The sequence below is a fragment of the Uloborus diversus genome, chromosome 6, assembly GCF_026930045.1.
Source record: "Uloborus diversus isolate 005 chromosome 6, Udiv.v.3.1, whole genome shotgun sequence".
Lineage (NCBI taxonomy): Eukaryota > Metazoa > Arthropoda > Arachnida > Araneae > Uloboridae > Uloborus > Uloborus diversus.
Genome location: NC_072736.1, coordinates 14014383 through 14041982, shown reverse-complemented (window position 1 = coordinate 14041982; position 27600 = coordinate 14014383). Strand labels below are relative to the sequence as shown.

At 34.7% G+C, this 27600-nt stretch overlaps 2 protein-coding genes across 3 annotated transcripts in view; one reads left to right on the top strand and one right to left on the bottom strand.

The window, feature by feature from the left end:
- Positions 1-7540, bottom strand: part of LOC129223731 (protein amnionless-like) — a 48745-nt gene extending 41205 nt beyond the window's left edge. For both annotated transcript variants that reach the window (XM_054858087.1, XM_054858088.1), the window contains exon 1: positions 7427-7540. In XM_054858087.1, coding sequence (XP_054714062.1) covers positions 7427-7493 — 67 coding nt within the window. In that variant the 5' untranslated portion in view covers positions 7494-7540. The remainder of the gene's footprint in view (positions 1-7426) is intronic.
- The window catches only part of LOC129223730 (tubulin-specific chaperone E-like), a 310220-nt gene that overhangs the window by 845 nt on the left and 281775 nt on the right, over positions 1-27600 (top strand). The window lies entirely within an intron of this gene.

Sequence of the window (27600 nt, the reverse complement as noted above, 5' to 3'; positions counted from 1 at the left end):
AATTTTTGAAGTTGGCGCAAAAACAAAAAGTAAAATCCATTGTAACCATGCTTCGTTCATATTTTTATCAAAAAATCATCCAAACTTAGGAACGAAACATTATATCGTTACTCAAATATGCTGTCATCAATGCGTAATGCATGTGGTGGTGAAGAAACAGGACGTGGTTAAATTTATACTTGTAGTTGAGTTATGGCTGTGAATGATTCTATCGATCGTTTTTGCGCCAACTTCAAAAATTATGTTTAAAAGTATTATCGATGGTGTTAAAAGAATAAAATTATTTTTCACTTTTTAGAGCAATTTTGAAGTCGGTTCTATTTTTTTTTCAAAATTTTTTTATGACGATTCGCGAGTTACAACGAGTTTTCTCGTGACGTCTGTATGAACGTATGAATGTGCGGATGTGGGTATGTATGTCGCATAACTCAAGAACGGTATGTTCTAGAAAGTTGAAATTTGGTACATAGACTCCTAGTGGGGTCTACTTGTGCACCTCCTCTTTTGGTTGCATTCGGGTGTTTTTAAAGGGGTCTTTTGCCCCATTTTGGGGAAAATCGTGGTTAATTTCGATGTAAACTCAAGTGGTGTTATAATTTGACGGACACTTGGCGATATATCGCCAGTCTTTTGGTCGCCAAGTTTTGTCGCCAACTTGGCGACAATTTTGCCGTTTTTTTTTTTAAATCTGGTTTCAATTAGGCCACTGTTGGTGATATTTACAGAGTAAACTATTGAATCACATTAAAATTACCAATAACGAGAAAATGACATTAAATTGGAGTAAAAGGAAGTCATGTGAGGCACACATCAGCTCGTTAAATTTGTGATCACACCTGAATGCTGTTCATCAGTATTTGTTTGCAATTCTTTTTGCCTTGCTCCGTCTAGGAGGTAATGTGTAGGTTTCTTACCCTAGCTTTTTTCTTCATTTTTCAAAATGGAGCCCTACCATATTTGCGGACGTCTCTCCAGTGGCATGCTAAGATATTTTTAGCTGTAAATGTGAAAAGTTTTATTATACACTCAGTTTTATTATGAAGATTTTTTCGCTTTTTGCTCTGGTACGACTACTTCAAGCTGATGAGCCAAAAACAAAGGCGGAACTGCAGTCTCTTGATGCTGTAACTGAGCAGTTCGATCATTGCTTGCAAATGGGAAGAAATATCTGTACTTAATTTCGTCGAGTTAGAATTTTTATAACTGTAATTTATTTTCAAATAGGTTCAGCTAGATTCCTTTTCACAAATGAGGCAGTCAGAAGCAAAGGGATGTAAATTTTCAAGTTTTGAGTAAAACGCGTTTAAAGATACATCCTAGGTAGTCTTTTTATTCTGTAAATTATCGCCCATTAGCCAGGGCTAAAGCAGAAATACATCGCCAGCTCAGTCATTTCCAGCCGAGGACTGCAGTTTCGTGCTTATTAGCACTCATCAGCCCGGCGTAGGAAAGTGACTGAGCTGGAGATGGAAAACCTCTCAAGGAAGCCAAGAGTGCCAAGCAAACTGGTAGTTAATATAGAATTAGCACTGACCAGACGAGTGGCCGAAGCAATGGTTCGGTTCAACTCGAAGATCAACATGAAATACACCGCCGAAGAAACTGGCGGTGTATTTCATGTATTTCTGCTTTAGCCCTAGCTATTGGGCGGTAATTTACTGAATATACCTTGCCTTGCCTTCAATCTTCGAGTTGAACCGAACCATTGCTTCGGTCACTCGTCTGGTCAGTGCTAATTCTATATTAGCTACCAGTTTGTTTGGCCCTCTTGGCTTCCTTAAGAGGTTTTCCATCTCCAGCTCAGTCACTTTCCTATGCCGGGCTGATGAGTGCTAATAAGCACGAAACTGCAGTCCTCGGCTGGAAATGACTGAGCTGGCGGTGTATTTCATTGATTTTTTTTCTAAATCATGCTGTATAGCAGCAACTACCAGGGCTATTAGTACCATATCTTGCACCAAGACAGAGGAGCGGTTCACCTACCATGTGTACTAACTATCTCTAAATGATTAATTTTGCCACTAACATCCCTTTGCTTCTCAGTATCCAGTTTTCGAGGCGTTTAAAAGTACGAATTCCGAAAAGACAAGTGTCTTCACTTAAGAAAAAAGTAGCATTTGTAAGCAGAGAAATTATTTTAAGCAAATCAAAATATGATAATGTTTCGAATTTTATCCAAAACAAAATGTTTCACTTAGCAACTAAACCAGTAAAGTGACTTTGGTCTCTGACGTCCCAGGTCACGGGCTTAAGATGCAGAAAATCATCAGCATTCACATCGCGCCATTATGCAGAATGTTAAAAATCCCTTGAGCATTTATTTGGCTTAAACACTCTCGGAAATACAAAACTTAGTGCAGTTTCGCGTCGTGTGAACTCAGATGGCTCCATCTGGTGGGAAACTTGGCGTCAAAACGTCAAAGTGATATTGGCATCCGCCGAAAGTGATACCACATGAAAGAAAGGACGCCTGCTAGCCCCTTGGGAATACGCCAGTTTTGTATTTGGTGAGAAAATGATACGCAGCCCCGTTAGTATCAAAAATTGCAATTGAGTTCAATGGCGGCAATTCGGGGGGGGGGGGGGTCAATGCCTCTCTTCCCTTTGTTATGGTTCTTTTACTTATTTTATTTTCTAATTTAGAAACCGAAACTAGAAGTTATAAAAATAAAAAAAAGCAGAAATGTCAAAGTTTTCAGAGAATAATTATTTGTTTTTCTTTGTATATCTGTTTACAAAACATGATTTAGCACAAGCAGTAACTTTTAATTTATGTATTCATTTTTTAGATATTAGTAAATCAATTGTTTTACTTAAACAAGTCATACTTGCTTAATTAAATGTTTACCAAGTGTTTGTTACTTCTCAAAATCTTGTGTGGTGAGTTAAGTTGATAGGCTTGTGTCAATACTCTCTTGTCTGCTTCAAAACTCTCAAAATCAGCCCTAACAAAATTTTGTACTTTTTTTTCTGTTTTTTTTTTTTAATTTTTTGCTGCCGCTAAAAGTCCCATAGCTTTTAGTTGTATTTTTGTCCCCCCCCCCCCCCCACTTATGAGATCCCACCTGACTGAGTTAGGTCATCGTAAATGCTATCGTTTATACAGTAGATTCCCGATTATCAGCGAGCGGTTTATCCGCGAATCAATCAACAACACGAACATGTATTTTCGCAGTAAAAAGCGAATACCAGTGGCTGTTTTTTTTTTGAAAAATTGTAAATTTACACTCAGTTGTTTTTGCTTGATTGATTGATTTACTTTTATTATTATTATTATTATTATTATTGTTATTTTTTTTTTTTTTTGTGCGTTCTTTATCGTACATACACTTGTTTGTTATTGATGTTAAGTTCGGTTGTGCAAAAATACAAAACATTTGTACTGTACTCTATATATATTTTCACTGTTTGCAGAAAGTGTTATGCATCAATACAGTTAAGAATTTGAGATAAGACAATTTTTACATGATTTGTCCCCTATTTTAGTCTTTTTGCGGTTATCCGCGATTTTTTATTATCCGCGGCACTTGTGCCACCCAATTCCGCGGATAATCGGGAGTTTACTGTATATCTTTCTTGTTCAAGCGTAGTTTGTAAACGTTCCCTTGAAAGACGCATAAACGACGTTGTACTTTTTTAAGGGTGACCTGAGGCGGTGGTCGACTTCCCACTGGTCGTGAAGAATATTTTTATATAGTTACCACTTAAAAGATACAGGTAGTTATCAAAATAATGGAAACACTCAGTGACAACTGTGTTGGGAATCGCTACTCTGTCGTAAATGTTCGGTTAATAAAGGTGCCTTCTGACTGTAATCACTCACACTGGTGAATCCAGATGGTGATTGAGTTCTGTGGTCACTTTTGCTTCTATTGTTCGCTTTTTAGACATTGCAATTCCCTTCAATACCCGTCGGTTTCTTTTTACTGAGTTTCTCTTTCCGCCCACTATTTTGCTTTGCTGAGCTTGTCTTACCAGCTCTGTGTATGCTGTCATGACTTTAGATACTGTACCTCCAGGAAAGTCAAAAAGTTGTGATGTTTCTATTACACTTGCTCCAGCTAGACGCACTCCAACAATTTGGCCTCTTTTAAAATTTGAAAGGTCCGACATTTCACGCGCTTGAAAAAATCCAAAAGTTCCAGAATTTCAGTTAAACCACCATATACTACCAGAATATGTACATTGCTATTTATATAAAAAAAAATTAAAAAAATTAAAAAAAAAAACAGATACAGTCGAACCTTGATATCTCGAACCTCTTTATCTCGAAACCCTTGATGTCTCGAAAAAACATTTTTTCCCTGCATTTTCTATAAAAACCCCTATGTATTTTCCATAGTTATCTCGAAATTTATTTTTCAAAACCCTTGATATGTCGAAATTTTTGCATAGAAGCAAGTTTGTCGTTTTTCTTTGGCAATTTTTGTAGTGAAACCAGTTCCGGGGACCAGTTTTCATCTCTCTTCTTGGAAACTTTGTGATTAGGGGATTGAAGCAAGATAATAGGAGAGTGTTGGTATGAAAGGGATGCTGTGTTTTCCCCAGAGTAACCCCCCCCCCTTAAATCTTTGTGCATTTCTCTCAAACACTTTGAGGAAAGGGGGTTGATTTTTCGCCAGTCAGTTTTCAAGTGAAAACGGAAAATGCGTTCCTCATTTTCATCATTCTGCTTTTTTAACTCCTACAAAATGGCTGCTGAAAACTTTTTGAATGTGGGGAGCTGCTAGTTGAAGATAAGAATTTTTAAATTTTTTTGTGAAAAACCAAGTTGAAATTGTTCATTTCAAAATCTCTTCCTGTGCACTTTCGACAAGTATAAAATTTCAAATCCAGTAAAATATTGAAGACTACTTTATTGATCGTAATTCAAAGTGGTCTCATAGTACATATATAAATGCATATAGCGTACGTGTGTGTAATTATGAAAGTTTCTAGTGTATTGTTTTAAAACCTTGATAACTCAAAAACTTGATATCTCGAATTTTTTTCCCGACCCGAGAGATTTGAGATATCGAGGTTTTCCTAGTTTTATTCTTTATTACTTACGAAGCACATTCAAAAATCACTTTTATTCACAGGTGTTTCTATTATTTTGATAACTACCTATATATACTCAGCGTTATAAAATGTATCTCCTTCAGCTAAGTTACGGCTCGTCCAGATTGACTGAACCCCAAATGAGAGTGAAAGGCAAGTAAATAAAATGTTCAGTATTTGCTTGAAATTTTGTTTTGGCTTTGGCCATATTTGCTAAAATGCTTTAGAAACTCTTGGTAAATCACGAAGGTGCCAGGCTGCTACTATAACCATAATAAGTTTTTTAGGAAGGTTCCTGATTTAATCCTCATACAGCACTTGCTTTTGATAGGAAGGTTTCTGAATTCTTCAGAAACTGTTCAGGTTAATTTCAGGAAAGTAACTGAGCTAAAGCGGGAAACTTTCCTGCTTTTTTGGCAGACCTGTTGTTGTCAGATATTATAAAATTAGCCACCCATAAATTTCCAGGACGTTTACATGATTTTCTTATTTATCCGATTCCGATTCCGAGTCACAACTGACTACAACTGTATTTATGTCGAGGTCTGCATACTAAGTGCCTTGCCTCCATTATTTTTTTATACCGATAGATGGCAGCACCATCACCGGATCGAACAGTTAATGAGAATTTAGAACTAGTCCAGGAGCTAATAGCTACCTGGTGCTAGCACCCCCAGAGGTATCGTTTCATTTGGAGGACATTGAGACCAAGTGCATATTTAACGTCGCCCAGTCCCCTTTAATGACGACGGTGGATCTTCGACCATCGAGGTTCGAACTCAGGACCCTCCGGCCCCGAATCCGACACTCTACCGACCGGGCTACCACGGCCCTTCTAATTTATTTATTTATTTATTTTATACAGTGCGTAGACTGAGTTCAGGTAGAAGAATTACAAGAGAATACGCAATAGCTCAGTTACAATGTCGCTGTAATATTTTACGGGTGGATGCCAGCTGGGCAGTTCAAAAGAAGGGACGTCCGATCTTAAGTTTGGGGGGGGGGATCCTCATTTTACCGAATGAAATTCTAAATTTTATTGAATAATAAAATGCGAACATGCACGCATACTGTAATTGTATCGAATGAAAAGGAACAGTAAGCACCATTTAAAAATAATAATAATAAATAATAAGAAATTCAAAAAAAATAAAAAAAATCGCAATATTGCAATCTGTCTCCAAAGTTGCCGATTCATCAGGATTTTTTTTTTAAAAGTTGAATGTTTAGGAGGTCATGATTTTTCCGTGACTTTCCATTACGGAACAAATCGGAAACACTTTTTTAGTCATGAAGCTGCTTTAAAGAAAGAAATACACAGTTCTTAAACTCGATTGAATCAAATACTCATCGATCTAACGCGCATATAAAAATGAACGCATGTTTGTTTGTGTTTGTTCCTAATACAAATCTGCAGCTTACGTCGAGTTTTTTCTAAATTTGGCACCGAGCTTCTTTGATACTCAATAATTCCCATAGGCAGGGGCGTGCACAGGGGAGTAGAAGGGACACCTGTTGACCCGGGCCCAAGCCTGAAGGAAGCCCAATATTTTTAAAACTATGGGTGAAATATAGGGGTATACAATATGGAGAGGGGACCGGAAAAGTCATCTGTAACAGGCCCCAAAATTTCTGTGCACGCCCCAGCCCATAGGGGTTTTTCGCCTCCCTATGGGGCGAAAATCTCCCTTATAGGGGTATTTCTTATGCAAATCCGATTTATGTCGGATATTTGAGATATCTTTCACAGAGATCCTTTGATGCTCTGGAATTTACATGGGGCTTTTCGCCCCTTATGGAGGGTCAAATCCTCCTTAGTGGGGTTTTCGCTATATAATACGTGAAACGAAATGTTTACGCTTAATAACAATGACTAAATTTTTGGAGTTTAAAAAAATCAAAGAAGCCTAAATTTCAATTTTGAATCATAAAATAGTTGTTTTCCACATGTTGAAGTTAAATTTTGCACTATCTTTACTAATAATAAAGCTGAAAGTCTCTCTGTCTGTCAGGATCTCTGTCCTGATCTCTGTCTGTCAGGATGTCTGTGACGCGCATAGCGCCTAGACCGTTCTGCCGATTTTCATGAAATTTGGCACAAAGTTAATTTGTAGCATAGGGGTGTGCACCTCGTAGCGATTTTTCGAAAATTCGATGTGGTTCTTTTTCTATTCCAATTTTAAGAACAAAACTATCATAAAATGGACGAGTAATTTACGAAATTATGATAACGTGGAACCGTAACATGGGCACAAGCCAATTGACGAGAAAATTCACCATACATTATTTGTAAATATACATTCGAACCAAAAGACCTTTTAATTTTCAATTACGGGCAAAGCCGTGCGGGTACCACTAGTTTACAATAATCAGATAGTTTACTTACTGTTAAATCGACTTCCAATAAAAGCACACAAATACATCCACAAAACTCGTTTCCAAGAAATTTCCATCGTTACACGTCCTAACTCACACCGCGCCCGCGTTGCGAAGGAGAATGGTTTCGATTTTCGTTCAGTTTTTTTCTTCGCATCATATTTCCATTTCTCACCACGTGCCAGGCGGTGGACAACGGAAGAGATGGCTCTGTTGAGGCTGGTACGGTACTGTTAAAATTACGAAGAAAGTTTTTTTCCATTTAAGTTTCTGAGATTCCATGTGAAAATTGGGAGCAATGGGAAAATAGAAAAACGGAAAGAAGAAATGATTAAATAATTAGAAAAGAATAATAATTTGATTCCGACTAATTGAAGTTTTTGTTATCAAGGACAGGGGCAGATTAAGACATAAGAAAATGGCACACAGGCCCAGGACAACAATACTGAAAAGGAGACGGGAAGGTCCGTCACTTCGAATTTTTCCGGGAGGGGGGGATGTGTCAAGCAATGCAAATTTTATTGGAAAGCAGCAAAAACCGCGCCCACTTATATGATGCAAAAGCATTAATTTCTTAAAACCAGGGGAGGTGCGATTGACCTCCCCTGACACACCAAAATGATGGACTTGGGTAGGGGTGTACTAAATCTGTAGCTGAAGCTTTAAAAATGCTGGTGTAATTTTACACCGCAAAACTATAGCAATGTAAATATACCGTAAAACGGTACAACTTTGTGCCAAGGGGGGCAACAATAGGCCACTGTTGCCATGGCGATGATTTTGATCTCTAGTGGCCTATTTTTTCGAACTTACGAGCTCCAAAATATATATATATATATATATATATATATATATATATATATAATTCCTAATTTCTACTCTATGTGTGCGGTTTTCTTCTTTCATCCTATATCAACCTGTAATTAATTTCAATTGAAATATTTTAAATTAAAAAACAAAATATTAGTTTTCAAATAGTTATTCCTCAAGATCGCAAAAAAAAAAAAAAACATTAATTTGAATTCTGACATTTTGAATTCAAATTATGTATTTCGCAATCACGAGTTGCGACAGGGCCCTACTCATTGGAGTTATTGTTTCTAGAAACGGCTCCTCTCCCCCCAAGTTTGCCCCTTCTCCTGCGCGGTTACGTGTGTATAGTTGTGTGTGTGTGTGCGTATGCGCGCGTGCATGCATGTGTAGACTTGTGTGTGTGCGTATGCTCGTAGGCGTGCGTGTATATGTGAGTGTGTATGTGTGTGAGCATGTGTGTGTATAGGACATGGACGCCTCCGACCAGGAAAAGCGGATTCCGACACGCATGCAGAGGCCGGTGGGCGGTGGTGCTGCAGAGGCCCCTGGTTCAAGCTGAAAAAGGAACCAAAACGCCAAGGACGGTCAAGTGAGAACAATAAGCAATCGTGATTGCTCAAAAAAAAAAAATTAATTTGAATTTTGACATCTTGAATTCAAATTATGTTTTTTCGCAATCACGAGTGTGTGTATGTAGGCGTGTGTGTTTCTGTGTGGGGGGGTATGTGTGTTTGTGTGTAGGGGGTATGTGTATGTAGGCATGTGTGTTTGTGTCTGTGCGCTGGCATAAGTGTGTGGGTAGTTGTGTGTCTGTGTTTGTGTGTGTGTGTGTATGTGTTCGTGTGTGTGTGTGTGTGTGCGTGCGTGTGTAGTTGTGTATGTATGCGCGTGTGTGTAGGACATGGATGCAACCTGTAGACGGCTTTCGCTATAGGAGCAACATCGTGAGGACCCGGTCGACGGTGATGGTGTGGAGGGTGGCGGTGGGAAAATAAAATGATAGGACATCAAAACAGTCAAATGAGAACAATAAGCAATCGTGATTGCTCAAAAAAAAAAAAAAAAAAAACCCACTAGGTTGTTGTAACCATTTAGGTAGTTAATGATGCTGCATCAGAGATTGCCATTGTTTTTGTATGTCTTAGATAATTTAGTCGTTCTTAGTGCGTGATTCGACTCACTCGTGGAAGAGCCAAAAGTCTCCTTTCGGCAGACCACTTATACTGTTTCTCAAGATCTGGTAAGTTCAGATTTGGTTTACTAATTTGTCAGTTATGAATTAAACCGCTTGTTGACTTAAAATGTTTCGTAGTGTTTTCACCAGCTCTCAACATTTATCAAAAATGGGAATATTGGGGTACAACAATGGGTCACCTATTTTTCACGGTTTTTAGTGGCTTGAGCTTCATTTTATTCTCTGTAGGGATGCTTTCGTCATATTTTGTGTTATTTATTGTAAATAATGGCAAGAAAAAACAGAAGAAAGCTTGGGGGTCGCCCTATCGCCCGTGCTCGCGAGCCCGTACTAGGAGTTTTTGACGAAGGTGCTGACTAAAAGTCGGACCAAATACAAACTGAAATAATTTTTAAAAATTATTTATTTTTTGATGAGAGTTGATATAAGAAATGTGATTTTGCATTTTAGATTTCAAAAAAAATTTTTTTTGACCACGTTTAACATTTGTCAGACCTACGTATTTTCTGAGACCTATGTATAGGTAGGTACCTAGCCTTTAGTTGGTGAGATTTTTCTAATTTTCAAATGTTTCTAGGTCAAAACCTAGGCAGATAACAACGAAAGTTACCTACGTTTACCATGTTGAACTTTATTAATAACTCAAAACGACATGTGATGATCAAGTCTTAAAATATTGAGAAAAAAAAAGGTCAATGATGGAAGAAAAAAATTCTTTATACAGTTTCAAGCAGAGGACAACATGTAGTCTCAGACAACAATAGGCCAGATCAAGTTTTCACTGTGTTTTCTAGGTTAAAATGAAGTGGCCCATAGTTGCACCCAGTAGGGGTACTACTATGGGCCACTTGGAAAAAATTCCCCTTCCTCTTCTTTCCAACTTAGATTGTTTTTTAAACATCGAAAGACGAGATGTATAGCTACCATTGCTAAAGTTCTCAAATTTCTAAATCAAAGATATACACGGAATTTTCATTGAAAACATCGAAAAGTGGCCCATAGTTGGACCATTTTACGGTATATATTGTATCTAAAAAAAAACACCCTTTAAGGTTTGCCCACAAATGATGTCACGCTTCGAAGGGGGGGGGGGTAGGAAAATAGTTAGTGACAATTGAAAGGGAGGGAGTAAGATGAATAGTGACATCACGCATTTTTTATAACAACATGCTTATGTAACATTGCGTGACATGTGACAGGGGAAGGCGAGGAGAAAAGGCAAAGTGTGGCTCATTGTGACAAGGGGGGGGGGGTGGAGGGCTATCAAATATGGTAATAAAAAATGTGACATCATTTATGGACAATCCCTTAAAATTTTAACAACTTTCACAAATTCCAAATCCAAAATATTTTTTTGCTTCACTATGCTATTAGCCGAGGAGGGGCACCAACAATGACGCACATACCAAACTCACCCGGGTTGCGCAAGAGGAATGAGGGTGCACGCTATGAAAAAAATGAACTATGTTAAAATTAAAAAAAAAAATCCTATGGGAGGTGAGGGGGTTCACTTATAAATATGGCGGAGGGGGGGGGGGGAAGGGCACCGAAGTCTTTGTATTCTACTGGGCACCAAACAATGTTCATGCTTAGTGTTTTCCAAATTCATACTCGGGAATGCAGTTCTGAAATATTTTTAAATTGTTCAAAACCATATTTTTTCCCTTCATTTCAAATTTCAACTCTCTATAGCAGCCATCCTTAAGTCGGGGTATAATGGTCGGGGTAATCTCTTATCATATTAAAGCGGATAATTTTCAATAGTTTTGACTTGAACAATCATTTCTCGAAAGTATAGTTTCGCAAAAGTAAAAAACCGTTCTCAGAGCCGGGTCTAGTAGTTCTGCCATCCATTGAATAATTATTATGAATATAAAAAATATTAATGTGTTAATAAAATAAAAATAATAGTAAAGTGCTTAAAATTAAAGTGAGTTTTTAGTTAAATTCCCAATTGGGTTTTGCATATCCAAGCACTGGTACACCCTTTAAATTATCTTTTTTAACATTAAAGTAGTGCATCTTATGGCACTGAAACATCTATACTAATAGGGCAATGGGGTGATTTCCTTCACTCAAAAGAACTATACTTTTAGTCACTGAAATTGATAGAATGAGCAAAAAAGAAAAAAAAAACATGGACCCAGAAAATACTTTCATTTTCTCAACAGTTATTTTTTAATAAATTTTTTAAAATGTCCGATGTTGAAAACAAGGCGTGGTCTTTATGACGTCACAAATGATGCATTTTGGCGTTAATTGAATCAGTGGTTCATTGAATCAACCTCTTTAATGAATCAAATTTCAAAAACAGAACAAAATTCAGCTTTATTGAAGTAGCCGCTTTATTGAATCAGCCGCTTTATGGAATCAAAACTGTTTAGAACAAACGTGATTCATATAAACGGCGGACACTGTATTGCTAAAATAAATATTTGCATTATTGACGACAAGTTGGTAACTGACTGAAATATTGGCAACTGATTTATTTTAAAAACATACAACACCCAAAATATACATTTAAAAAATATATCTTTTCCTAGTTTATTGATTTCTTCAAACTGAATTTAATGGTGTATAATTGAATTTTGAAAATGCATTTTAGATTTATTAAACAAAGTGTTAAAAGCATGGTGACTGATATGAATGCAACCTGCGGGAAAAGTAGTATAGATTGAATAAAAGATTCTCCTCTGAAAGCAAAAGGAATTATTCATAAATTTAAATTGGGGTCAAGGAATAATGAATAACCTTTTAGCATCTGACATTTTATTTCAAAAATATTACTAAAATAACAAAATTATAGTAATCAGAACAACTTGATGAGCTAACTGACTGACATTTCTAATTTTCCTATGTATCCTAATATAAAAAATTCAGAATTATGCAGTAAAACAAACAAATAAGTGCACACAAAAGCAGAGCTTTCTTTGCGATTAGGGCTAAACCAGGGGTCCCTCAGCCGATGAGGACCCCCAAAATAATTAGACCATATAGAAAATTACTACAAAATATAGTTTCAATATGCTAATTATGATATTTAAAAGCAAGGACGATACAAAACGTATATAAAGATTGATTTTTAACATCAAAATAGCAATTGTGTACTACCTAGTATTTTGTTCAAATAGTCTACACCCTTAGTGTACCCTAGCTGTAATATATAAAATAACAGAAACTGTAGGCGCTTGCAACTCTGCAGCATTTCCTTCGATTTTTCTTTTCTTTTTTCTTCTTTTTTTTTTTTTTTTTGGTAGCATCTATAAATATGTTTGACCGAATGTCTAACAGCCTTAAAATTTGTAAATAAAACTCTACACGAATGAAAAGCAATTAAAATAAGATTTTATTTCTTTCTATCGGATAACCTCTTTTCCCTTATAGGTTTTTTTTTTTTTTAACTGCTAGATCATTTAAAAATCTCTCTTTTTTTTCCTTCGTTATCTTAAAATGGATCGCATCTTTGTAAAATTATTGAGCTCTAAAACGTAAACTATTTTTATTTCCTCCACATCATCTTAGCCACTCATATGATTGAAGAAGTCCTTTTTCCAAGAATTTCAATTTAACCTTTCCCTTATTATCATCTATCACTCTTACTGCAAAATATTGTAGATCACAAGAAACTCCATAGAAATGTTCTTTACTAGCAGTCACTTCCCATATTTCTGAATTTCTTTTCCCCCCTGTGAAAGTTGTGATATTACAATATCATTTGCCAAAGAAAAAGCATTCGCTTCACTCGCAAACGGGCTGGGTTCCGGAAGCATGGTCGCTTGGAGCGTTAGGCGCTGAGCAGTTCAGTCTAGGATTATTGTTTTAAAGCAACCGTAAATGTAATTCATTGTTTTGGCGATTTGTTTTGAAAGAAAAGAAACTTTTGATTTGTTTTTATCCGAGTGAAATGTACGACATTTTCTTCTTTTTTTCTGACGAAGATTTTTGAATGTTCCACGGGATGTTTTTTCTTTTCTTTTTTTTTTCATTAGACGGATGGATTATGATAGCGTGGTTACTGGGCGAGTTTGGCGATAAACAATAGAGTTGCGGAATTATTTTTACATTTGAAAGATATTATTTGATGTCTTTTTTTGTTTATTTGGCGAAATATTCTGAATTGCAGCAAAAAACGCTTCACTCGCTAAATAGAGTTTTAAAGCAACTGTAAGTCTAATTTAATGATTTGACGATAAGTTTTAAGTTTCAAAAAAAAAAAAACTTGAATAGTTTTTTTTTTTTTTTTTTTGAAAAGGTGTGTACGCATTTTATATAAAGAAAAATGATCATTTCACATCAGAGGGAGATGGGGCGTCAATTCTTTTTATTCAACGGACATCCATTAAATTTTTAACACGGGCATCGCGGTGCGAGTACTGCTATATATTAATACTAGCAAAAATAGCCGGCGTTGCCTGGGTCAGTAATAATTATGAGAAAAAATTGTTACATGCTTTTGTTTTCTGGTTTAAGTGAAAGAATTTAAAACACATCTTTTTGACGTGATTAAAAATCGAGTTTCTTCCTTACCCATAAAAGTAAAATAGCAATAAGTATAAAGAACAAAATTGTATTGATTTAGAAACGAAAGCACTATATTTAAGCATATACAAATCTCCAAAACATGAAATTATTCTTCTCATGTTTAAAAAGATTAATCTGTTGATACCCTTTTTTTTTAACATGGAGTCTAAAACCTTCTCTCTGTATTGCTATTGAAGTTGCTCGTAATCCCCTTATACTTGCTTTAGTTATTTTGGGAAATTTCAATCATTGTGGGTCTTCGTGCGATTTTACCGAATTTGCGGGAATCGTTTTGGGATACTCAACGTTAAATCCCGGTTATCACAAATTTGCCATTTCAACTGCGCTTGCGCGCGGACTTAGCTTTTTGGGCTTTCTGTTTTAAGATTTCGTTTGCTTGTTTATATTTAGGCTGAGCGAGAGTCCAACCAAATTAATGAATGCGTTAGAATATTTTCACAGCGATTTCGTGGTATATTATATGAAACTACGGATATGAATAACTGATAATCTTAATAGAAAAGTGACACTTCAATATTTATTAGTTTGGAAACATTTATTTACCATAAATGTAGAATACGTTGTGTACTTCAAAAATGATTGGAATATTAGTACAGAAATCCGTCTTTTGCGGATATTTTACGTTAGGCGTAAATAACTTAGTATTATACATTTTTATTTAGAAGTGATGCTGCAATTGTAGTACGCTCTTCTGAGGTTAAAAATTTGGTCCTGAAAAGGGACAGACAAATCAGACACCGAATCCATTAATAATTAAGACGCAAAATTCAATCTTTACCGAGGCCTAAAAACTAAATCAGAGAAAACTTTGTGATTTCTAATTTTTATCTGTTGCTATCTCATATTTATTACCAAACTTAAAATGTTTGTAATTAATTTTAGCAAGATTTTTGAAATCAGCTTAGTCCGCGCGCAAGCGCAGTTGAAATGGCAAATTTGTGATAACCGGGATTTAACGTTGAGTTTTTGGGGTACCTTCGATGATGCTCCCTCCTTCTTTCCTTACTTTGTAAAACAATATGATATTAATTTTCGTTACAAAGATATTATTGCCAGGTGCTGAGATACTTTGGTCACCATAAAATGGCGCTAAAGAGTTTCATCCGAAATATTTCCAAAATAAGTAGTAAAATTTGGCGATTGTTTGAAATTGTGCAAAAAGGAAAATTAATGGAAGTTTTTGTGCATCTTTATGGATTTGCCTAATTTAGTTGCTGGATTATTTAACACAGAAAAAAAAGTTTTTTTAAAGATTCTTTGATTGGCGATATTTTGTTTACATGGTGAAAGCCGAGAAACATTATGACGTAGTCTTCGGCTTCAAAAACTGCGACGTTGAAAAAACTGCCAAATGCATCAGCTACGGAAATCTTTCTGCAAAAATTTTGGCGATCTGCTGGTTGATTGGATAATGAGTAAGTGTTCAATCAGCATAAATAATAATAAAAACCATTAATTACATGAAAGTTCCATTTAAATGGAAAATGGTCAGCCAAATCATATATTATTTGCCAATCTTGTGCAAAAATCTTACATCAAGATTTGACTTGAGAAAAGCCTTGAACAGTCACGAAAAGCAAAGATAGTCAACAATACAACAATTGTCGCTATCGACAGGGAGTTGAGATGATACACTTAATACTATATTGAGTTTAGGAAAGCCTTCGAACATGGAACTAAAAAGCTCATAACTCGTTTTTTATTCTACTTAGAAATTTCGAATAGGTGCCATCTTCAGCAGAAAAATCAAAGCTTTCGATGGACATATAATGTAAATATGTGCAAGTATTTTTTCATCCCTATATTAGAGAATTTATACGAAAATTGTATTTTATTGCTCCCCTAAGGGAGTTTTGCCCCCCATAATGGGACGAAAACTACCCTATGTGTTATTCTGATGCATAAGCTATATTATTGTAAGGTTTCATCAAAATCCGTTCAGTAGTTTTTGCATGAAAGAGTAACAAACATCAATACATCCATACATCCATACAGACAAACTTTCGCATATATAATAGTAGTAAGATTTTTAAAAGACTTTTATATAACGCAATTTGCCGCCTGTAAAATTAAATTGATTTCTTGATAAATTACAAACTGTATTTTGCATATCTAAGCCCTGGTACACATTCAAAATTATTATTTTTGTTTGCATTTGAAGCAATGAATCTTATGACGATAAAACAAATATTCATACTTAAAAAAAAAAAGTTTCAATTTCGAAATTTGCCGCCCCTAAACTCTGCCGCCCTAGACGACCGCGGAACTACTTTGATATACCCCCCCAAATCGGAAATTTGGCGACTTTTGGTAAAATTACGGTAACCGGGTCGCGTTGGCGTATGTTTTCAAAAACAGCCAAATTTGGCACCTAAGACTCAATGTAAACAAAGTGCTTCATTGTAAACAAAGGAAATCATCCAATGGGAATAGACTTAAAGAAAAGGGGTGGAGCTTTGAATGGCTCCAACTATCACCTTGGTAACTAAAACTGTTTATTAACTTTCTCCTTTCTTTGATTATAGCCGTAAGGAAGCAAAAGAAAAGTAATAAAACATTTCCTTTTGTAATTGATGAAAATATGCAGAAATATATTACTAAGCCTATTTTTTTTATAGAATTTTATTGCTTTTCTTATTTTGAAATTAAGTTTGCAGAAAAGAGAAGTGAGATGTAACGTTTTCCAACATGTTAACATAATGTGCGTGGGAATATGAAGCGCATAAAACAAAATGGTTCATGACAAAAATGATGTTACACTTTTTATGTTTAATTTCCTAAAAAACATTAAAATGAAACATACATTTCTACCAAATTTAACAAAATTTAAAGTTTGATAAAAAACGACATTAGTCTGTAATAGTTTGTTAAGTAAATAGAAAAAGTCCTCACGTAGATTTAATGTTCAATTAAAATTTAAAACGATCTACTAAATAAGTTAAATCACATCAAAAGACCCATTCAGAGAACAGTATCATAACTAACATTTTAGTTCAAACTTACTAACTGAGTTATTGCGATAAGTAATGAATTAAATCAAAGATGGAACAGTAAAACACAAAGGAAATTACTCACTGCGAACAAATTCCAAAAACGTATCCAAAGACATGAATAACTGATTTTTAAATCCAACTTAAAATAGTGACAAACATTCTGCGATGTAAATTTTTGTAAAATGTTTCGAAGATCTAAAAATTGAAGAAACGCAATGTTTGTTGCCATTTTCTGCAAAAAAAACTTTGAGAAAATTAAAAATCTTATTCTATGGAATTAAAAAAAAGATTTATTAAACAAATACATTGCAATTTTGTGTAGTGAACTCTGCAATGGTTGATTGGCCAAACGAAGAGCGAATAAGATTTGGTGTAGCGTTACCAACATTGATCCCTCGCCAAGGTAAGGTAGCGGGTTGATAGAATGAAATATTTATCACCGCGACCCGGTTACCGTAATTCTACCCGACTTTTTTTCCTCGCAAAGCAAAATACCTGATTTTGGCGTTGGCGCAAAATACCTGGTTTTCAACAACACTATATACAGTAGGCATAATGAAAGCAAAAAGATAAAAACAATTAATAGAAAAAAAATATAATTGGAAAATACAACCAGATTTGCGGCAAAATACAGCAAGTCAGAATCTGCTTGATCACTTCACAAAGAAATGGCGAATGAATGAAATGGCGCTAAAACCTATATGAAATCCAAAAATTGTTGCCTCAAAACTTTCAAAAAAAAAAAAAAAAAATCACTCAAAAAATTGTACAAAATACAAGAAAATACTAAATTTGGCAACAGCAAAAACTTAAAAGCTGAAAAAACCTAAATTGGCAACGCCAAAATAAGAAACAGCAACCCTAAAAAGTTCGTAGGGAGTGCCAGATTTGGCGCGTAATTGTGGGGGGGGGGGGTATATCAAAGTTATACCACGACCGCGTAGGTCGCCTACCCCAGGAGCCTGGCCTGGTCGTTCTACAGGGCGTTCATACATAGGAAAATTAGTAAAAGGTATGACATGGAAAATGTTCAGTTGAACAAATAGAAATACTTTATGAAGAAATTTTCTCTTGATATCTTTAAATCATGTCACATTAGTAAGTATGTGTTTCGTGCAGAATATTTTTATAGTATATATTAAGTTATAACTGCCAATCGTATTGGCTATTTTGTACACAAAATATTCACCACAGACTGATTTAGTTCTCTACATACATTGCATTAAAGTTTTGTTATATAACTTTTGGTAAACTGTTTTATTACAAGCTTTTGTTTATAACTAGAAAGTCGTCCGTCAAGGTATGACGGGTGAAAATTGCTTCTGCGTTTGAATGAAGCAATTACCTGTTTAGTGATTTTGACAGTTGACATTTTAACCCTAACTCAGTGCATGAACCATAAACTCCAGTAGATAGCGTCAATAATTCACCCCTTTTTCGTTTCTGCACTCTCCTAAAATGACACTTACCAGTAAAACAGTTAAGTGACCGAATCCAGTTCAGCCTTGTCAAAATAACGCATTTCCCTGCACGTTTAACATTACTAAAACATATTATCAAGTTATCATGCTGTGGCGCGATTTTTATTGTCGAGGACCTCAGGAGCATTACCCGATCATTCGCTGTTATATATGTGAGGATTATGGATTCCTAAAGAGCAGGGCCGGTTTTAGGAGTTCTGCCACCCTACGCGGTGCCCCCCCCCCCCATTGAATACCAATAGTAGAAATAATAATATAAAATGATAATATATTAATAAAATAGAAATACTAGTTTAATTCTAGTTAAATTCCAAACTGGATTTTGCATATCCAAGCACTGGTACACACTTTAAATTATCTTTATTAACATTAAAGTAGTGCATCTTATGGCAAAGAAACACATATTAATATATTAAAAAGACTTTTAAATCACGCAATTAGCCGCCTCTGAAATTAAATTAAATTTCTAGCTGATTTTTGAACTATGCTTTACATGTCCATCAAGCACTGATACGTACTCTATAAGCCTAAATTATTATTATTATTATTATTATTATTATTATTTTAGCATCGATGCAGTGAATCTTATGACGCTAAAAGAGATATTCATACTTTAAATTAAAAAAAAAAAAAATTGTAGTTTATATTTTGTTGTGCTAAAATTTCAATCATTAGACATGGTTAAATTAAGTCCTCTATTTAAAAATTCAATTAATGGTAGATTTTTATTATCTGCAAAGTTGCTTTTGAAATCCCCGCTCAAAATCGTTGCCAAATCATCAAAACTCTTCCCAAATTTATTTTGAAGTAATGCAGAAGCGGCATTAGAAAAAATGAATAAATTTTCATTCAAAAATTCTTGTATTGCGTTTATAGACTTAGCCGGTGGAATATGAACAGCAACCATTACAATTAGCTGTCAATTTTCAGAGCGGCAACGACAAGCAGATAATATGTCAGCGCAGGGTCAGACTTGCAAGTTTCAATGCCCAGGGCACTGTTAAATTATCCTGCCCCTTTGAATGATAGATTTATTTTAGACAGTGGCATTCTCACTACGGGTGGCCCCCCTCCTCCCAACTTTATAAATGCAGACTTATAAAGAAAAAAAAAACTAACTACGAAGTGGTTAAATACCCAGTGACGGATTTACCATGTCGCAAATGTGGCAATTGGGAGGAACCCCACGAAAAGTGAAGAGTGGGTACAGTAAGACACGAAAATTCAACTGCATTTTTTCAAAATTAAAAATACAGAAGTTAAATTCTTTCAAATGATAAAATATTTGTCTTTGTAATAGGTCTATCGAAAATAAATCTAAAAAAAAAGAACATAAACAAGGGGGGGAGGAAAAAAAAACGAAGTATAATTTTGTAACACTGTTCTCTTGGTAAAGTGAGAACAGCAAGACACATATTTTTTTGAATCAGCTAACTTCCAAAGTATCTAAATTTACCTAGAAAAATATAAATGACTGCTGCCGTTTGTTTTGGGTATGAGCGTTTAGAGGCAAATTTCATGTCGTCTTGACACACAGTAATGACATCAGGGGTTTTTTTTTTGGGAGGGGGGGGATGACTAAGGTAGAAATGATTTATTTAGATGATTCTGGATTAGTAAAATGACTAAAAGTCGTCTTATGATAAAGCATTAGATAAGAATGCAATGCTTTCACTGTAAGCCTTCGTCTATTATTAGTTAAATAGCTTCTTTCTTGTCTGTTTGAGAAAGTCTCCAAAGTAGCTTGTCTGATTTCCTTTTTTTTTTTCTAAGCATGTTGCAATTTTGAGATATGGAAAAAATTATTACAGTCAGCATATTAATATGAAACAATTTAAAAAAAATGTTAATAGAATAAGTACGAAATAGAAATATTTTTGTGATATTTTATAGCTATAAAAGTCATAATTCCAATCAAGCATCGTCGTTTTGTTGATGCAGGGCTTTAAAACTAATTTTATTATTATTACTGTGCAATAACAGGCTAGTAGTAATTTAAATTATTTCAAGATATAATTTCTCCACTTTTAACATAAAAGTGTCATTAGAGCAGTGAGAGAGCATAAGGGTGTCTCACTGTTCCCTTATTGAAAAATATAAACTCAATAGCAGCCATTCTCAGACAATGAAAATTAACATCATTCTACTGCTAAAATCAACCTTTTCCGGATGAGGAGGACATCTGATTTCAATCCTTCTCGAATATTAGTAAAATCGTCTAAAATTTAGCTTTTAGGGCTTCATTTTTGGACCCCCTTAAAACCATCTGGGGGAGAATGGCCCGACCTCTTCTGGGCTGCAGCCCCGCATCATATCTTCAGGGACGGATTAAGCCAGCGCGGGGCCCGTAGCAAATATTTCCAAGGGGCCCTCGTTTTCGAATGATATAGTAAACAATATAGCACTTCTTCATGGAGACGGGAGGTGTACTTATAACATGCATGAATGCATAAATGTGAATATAGTTTTAGAGCTTTACGATGGTTGTGATCCCCCTTCTATTGCCTCTTATCTTCCCGGTACTACATGTTTTTAACTTTTAATTCCAAAAACGCAATTTTTGGACAATATGAAGGAGGGGGGGGGGTCCGGGAGCTTACCCCCGGAAAATTTTCGATATTTTAATTCTAAAAACTCAGTTCTAACGATCCCTGATGATATTAGGAAGATTCGGATGCCATTATTTGGAGAAACTGTAGTCAAAGAACGCGATTGCATCCTATCTTAATTTAGATCAAAGGAAAAAATTTGGGTTCACAGCGACTCTTCTGGCAGTTTTTTAAGATTGAAGTCTTAAATAAAACTGTAGATTATCCTAAATGATGTTGTAGAGAGAGGAAAGAGTGGTGTTCAAGGAGGTCCCATTGGAAAATTTTTGAACTTATTATCTGTTATTAATCTAAAAACACAATTTTAAGCAAAAATTCTTGAAATTATATACTCTGAAATGGTGTTTTTTTTACGTTCTTTGGTGATTTTGGGGCGGAGTTTACGAAAGCCATCCCCTGGAAATTTCTCGAAAGTGAAGTTGCGAAAACGTGATAGAGGCCATCGCGGGTTACGTTTCGGTATGGGATGGGGTTTAGGGACTCTCCGAGGCAACCGGGAAAATTTTCGAAGTTTAAGTCATAAAAGTACATTTTAGACCATTGTTAACAATGTTGGAGTGGGAGAGGAAAACTCCAATTGAAGTTTTTCGAAATTATAGTCCAAAATACGCATTTGTAGGTCACTTTATTAGAAGACGTTATAGGACGGGATCGGGCTCGAGATTACACCCATGGAAATTTTCCGAAACTGAAGTTCCAGAAAGCAGTTTTAGCGGGTTTTCGATTATGTTAAACAATTTTCTTCCTGAATTTTTCTGAATTTCAAGTTCGAATAAAAAAAGTTTTCGGCTACCTTTGGTGATGCAAAAGAAAGGGGTTAGGTTCGGGGCATGGGTGACAGCTTTTTAGTTCCCCACTCAGAGGAAAAAATTAAAAACGATATTTAAAGTCTTTCTTCTACACATAATTATTTTAGTTCATCAAAAAATAATATTCTCTTAACAATTCATTTATTTCGCTCAGCATAAATGTGAACTCTCAGAATCTTTTTCTTTTCTTCTATCATGATCTCTTAATTTTGCTCATTGTTGTTTACAGTGGCGGATCTACGGGTTCGTGTCGCGGGGTGGAAAATTTTGAGGGTAACATAGAGAGTTTAAGGATGACTAATAATTACCTTTTCAGGACTCCAATTTCGAAAGCTTTAAGAAGAAAGCTACTTTCAAACAATTTCTGGATGGTAACCCTTTCCCCTCTCTTGTCTAACATCCCCGAAGAGAGTCTTAAAATGTGGTTTTAGGATTTGTGCTTTAAGAATTTCAGCATCCTCCTTCTCCTGCTAGCAACAAAAAATGCTTAAATTTGAGTGTTTAGACCCTAAATTCCAAAAAATTCCGGAGAAAGCCCTTGAACAATCTCGATTTCATAGTTTCAAAAAAATTCCAAAGGAGAATACCCACTTACTTCCCTAGCTTCTCAACATTCTGGGGAAAAGGTTCCAAATCACCACTGTTTCCCTAAAGTTAGAACTAAAGATAGCCTGCGTCTTGAAGATTTCAGTTTCTAATATTTTGCGAAGAAAAACCCTTATTCCCGCTACCTCCCCCCCCCCCGATAACTTCTCCAGTGATAATCTAAAATTACGGTTTGAAACTTGAATTGCTTCTGGAGGAGTTCAAATCCTCATTCCTTTCTCTAATCTTCCCACTAACTTGAATTTTTTTTTTTTCAGCTATACCATGGGCCGATCCCTCAAACCCTTTCCTCCCAAAGATAACCTGAAATTGACTTCAGTTTTGAGTACAATTTCAAGATCTCTATTGTTATGAAACAATAATTTTTTTTTTTAAAGGCTTGAATAGCTGAAAGTTTTAGGACCCTAACTCCCTTAAATGTCCTAAGATACCTTAAAATTGACTTCATTTTGAAAAATGAAAAAAAAAAAAAAATCCTGAGAAAACCAAATTCTCCGTTCTCCAAACTTTGCCTAAAATTGTAATTTTTAGGTCAGTTTTGAAACTGCTCTGATCCAACGGAGTTTTTCTCCTTCTACTAAGAAAGATCAACTAAAATTGCGTTTATGCTTTTAAAGAGAAGAGCTTTCATCTTTCTAATGTTTAAAAAAAAGGAGTATTTCAATTGATTTTAGCTGTAGTTTGATTATATTCCTATTTGAGAAATTATGTTTGCCTAAAAATATTTTTTATGTACAAGACTTCAATTGGGAGAAATTTCTAGAAAGCAATCTATCGAAAAAATAAGATTTTTAATTTACCTGAGCATTTAGAAAAGCTAAATCTAAATAAAAAGAGAAAGTTAGAGAGAAATTTAAACGGTTTAAAGTACGGAAAGTAGTTTCTTTTTCTGGAATTTTTTCTCATGCATAAAGATTACAAAGCAATATTACAATAACAATAACACGTATGCAACATTGCATTCATCTTAAAATATCAATATTGATATTACCTTACAATAACAACATTGCATACATGTTGTCGCCGTCAAGATGATGTTGATTTCATGCTGTCGCCGTCAAGGTAATTAGTACACAATAGAACAGGTGGACCTTCGTTGATACTTGCGCATGCGCACAGTTCTTTTTACCCAGCGTCCCTTGCAATGCATTACTGGCACATTCTTCCTGCTTCGACCTTTCAGTCGGTTCAGAGGTGCTGCACGTGGCGTTGCATTCTTTTAGGCTTCGTTAAGTTGGTTGCTTAGTTATTAGTGTGGAATAGTATTGTTTTAGGAAAAACTTATGAATGACTGATAACTGCATTTGTTTATTAATGTAGTACTAAACAAGTCATATCGCAGACGATGTGCGATCAATGTTAGAAATGGTCGAAAATAAATTTTTTCGTCCCTAAACTTTGAAACAAAGGACATGAAGCCCAGAATTTCGTATTATCACTTCAGTCTCACGTAAGATTAATTTTATACAATGGTTATTTATGTTATTCTTTAAGATAAATTCATATGTTTTGTCCATGGGATATTTTCAATGCTGACATCCATTTGAAAATGTACTTTATTGTATTTATTTATTTATTTATTATTTTGCTACCTTTACTCTTAAATGTGCTATAAAAACTTCCGCAATCATTCTAACTAGGCATTTTATGTCTTTATAATACAATTAGAAGCATGAATTTAAAAAATAAGTCAAGTATTACGCAAAACGAAGAAAATTTCATTTTTTAAATTAAATTGCGAGTACTATTAATACCTTATATGAATTTCCGATCGGATGTCAGCTATAAGAAAATATTCTCAGGCTAGAAAACTATCTTGAAGAATAACAGAAATAATTAAAGAATGAAATTTAATTCTCGATTTTAAAGTGAAAATAATACAAATAAATAAATGGATAAAACACCTTGCAAACGTGCTGATTTCATACTGTCATGTCAATGTATCCTGACATTTTCCTGTCATATCAATACGTATGCAATATTGCAAAAGCAGGATCATCTTGCCTAGACCTTGATTTCATGCTGTCATGACAACATCTTGATATTATCCTGTCATATCAATACGTATGCAAGATTACAAAAGCAAGATCATCTTGCCTAGACCTTGATTTCATGTTGTCATAACAACATCTTGCCTGTCATATCAATACGTATGCAATGTTACAAAAGCAGCCTACCTTGATATTTTACTGATATTATGCTGCATACACCTTGTCAGTCAATATTGTGGCAGCCTGCTGACAGCATAAAGGGAGTAACATAACAATATTGAGGCAGCATTAATGCAAGATGATTTTTCTTGGATGTCAAGCTTTATGCAATACTGAGGCAAGATATTTTGCTTACTGGGCTGCGTGTTGAAGATTTCAGTTTCTAAAATTTTGCGAAGCAAACCCGTACCCCCCCCCCCGATAACGTCTCCAGTGATAATCTAAAACCACGTTCAGGGCCGTCGCTAGGTACATTCATTTGGGGGGGTGTTGAAACAGATTTTGCCGACTGACTCCTAACATTTTGCCGACCCGATAGATACATACGTACACACATTATATATATATATATATATATATATATATATATATATATATATATATATATATATATATATATATATATATATATATATATATATATATATATAGTATATATATATATATATATATATATATATATATATATATATATATATATATATATATATATATATATATATATATATATATATATATATATATATATATATATATATATATATATATATATATATATATATATATATATATATATATATATATATATATATATATATAAAGTATAGCTAGTATATATATATATATATATATATATATATATACTAGCTGGCCCAGCCACGCGTTGCTGTGGCAAAGTAGTTGGATTAAAATAAACTTTTACTAATTATTTTGATAGAATCAAATAAATATTTTTAATAGAACTTAAAATAGTAGCCGATTTTAAAACATATGAGATTGATAATGGGCGTGATTCAATGTAAAAACTATTCCTAAATGTTCCTTGAAAATTATGGGCAGATAATGTGGCCAACTTCTGCCAGTAACATGTCATACCATCAAAACCCGGAAAGTTTTCTGATAAAAGTTAATAACCTTCCTGAAATCATCTTGGAAGCCTCTTGAAAAATTCGAAGATCTTCCCGTTTGAAGTTAGTCGTGTTTCTAGAACTTTAGTGTAAACTTAGGAAGGGATACAAAAAAAAGCTTAGCACCTTTCTGATTTATTAAGGAACTTCTATAAGCAGTAATGCAAACATAGCCAAAGCTTAGCCAGAACTGCAAGCAAGTATCGAAAATTTTTACTCAGTAACGTTTCGGATTCTTTTTTCTTTTCTTACAGTGCAGGCTGAAGAAAGTACTTATTGAATTCAGTAAGTACTAAACAAATTTTCTATGGAAAAAGCACTATACTTACGCTTAGTAAATTTTGTAAGTATGACTTCTGCAAAAAAAAAAAAAAAATAACTTGAAAGTGATAGTAAATATCGAAACTCTTTGTAAAATAACCGAATGTAGAAACTAAGCGTAAACCACCATACACTTTTAGATTCTACACTACATTTTATTCACCTCAGCTTTCTCTATAGTTTGTAACCAATAACTTCTTTACAAAATGCACTAACTAAATTTAAAAAATATAAATATTAATTTTTTTCAATGAAGTAGATAACATTGACTTCGAACTATTGTTTCTATTATTTGAAAACTTAAAACTGTCAAAGCACTAAATTGTGCACAATGTTCTTGCTTAACCAGTCTTTTCCTAATACGAAAAGTATGATAACTTTCCACGTGTGAGTAGGCGATATATGGTTGCCCATAAGAGAAATATTTATGTTTCAAGTCCAAATCGAAAGAAGACATTGTTTGTTCTTGAAATCTATTTATGGTGTTTGCAAAAGCTAAACGAATCAAAAATTGAAGCCTTTCAAATGTGTTTGAAAATTCTGACGCTATTAATGGATTACGTGGCAACACAAACACTTCTCTTTTAAACTTTCCCGACAAAATTTTTGACTTTTGATGAAGAAACGTGTACCGTAGCGTAATTTAAGTGGGTTTAAATCGTGAAAAAGAATAAATTGTTGAGCCAATTTTCAACCAGAAATCGTGTAGTCGCATTCCTGGTGTATCCAGGGAATTTAAAATTCAGTTGGAATGTTTACTGCTTTGTTTTCATCGACAACTGTATAGGCTTGTTCAGCATCAATGGGGAGCTTTTTTTTCCAGCCGTCAGTAATGGCTCATTATTCGCAATAATTGTAGCTAAGACAGCGTCATTGCTCTGTTGTTATACGTTGCAAATCAGTGTTAACTAAGTCGGTGTCCCAATTATCAAGTGACGGCATATCATAATAACTAAGTGGCAAATTTGAAACTGAAACTCAAAAACCTTCAGTCAAAACCAAAGCTTCATATTCATCTCCGGTGTAAAATCTGGATTTGGACATTTGTGTGTTTGTTAAACTTTATGAAATACGTCTTCAAACGTTACAGTTATATAGTTTCTCCTAAAAAATAATGATTGTGTTGGATAGTATGTCGTCAAAATTGTCTGTTTCTCCTTATGTCAAACATGCATTAGAAAGTGTCAACTCCCAATGACTTTGTGCAACCAATAAATACAATTTGCGACATGCATCAGGATATGTATTTGACAGTTGACAATTGACGATCCACAAATATTCCTGTCTGTTCGGGAATGTTTACCGAAAACAAAACTGCTGCAAAACCAGAGCGATTACAGAGGCAATTATGATTTTTAAAAAATTAAATTTATCTGGGAATAGACTCTCAATTAGTTCACTTTTCGTCTCAACGGCAGTATAGAAATTGTCTGACTATTTGTTGTACTGTATATTTTGATACAGTTCAATTTCACCGTTTCCAGTACTCAGCAATTGCTTAGAAAATACTTGTGCGATTACATTATTTTGCGTTTATACTCGCATGTTCATGACCAATCGCATTATCTCGACATTACTCTATAAAAACGATTGTTTTAAACATGCGTTGATTTCATCGGAATAACTGGTAAGGTCTGCTGGAAGTCCCCAGACAGTATTCAGATGATTTCGCCTAAAAGTTTATCGTTGCCGTTCAA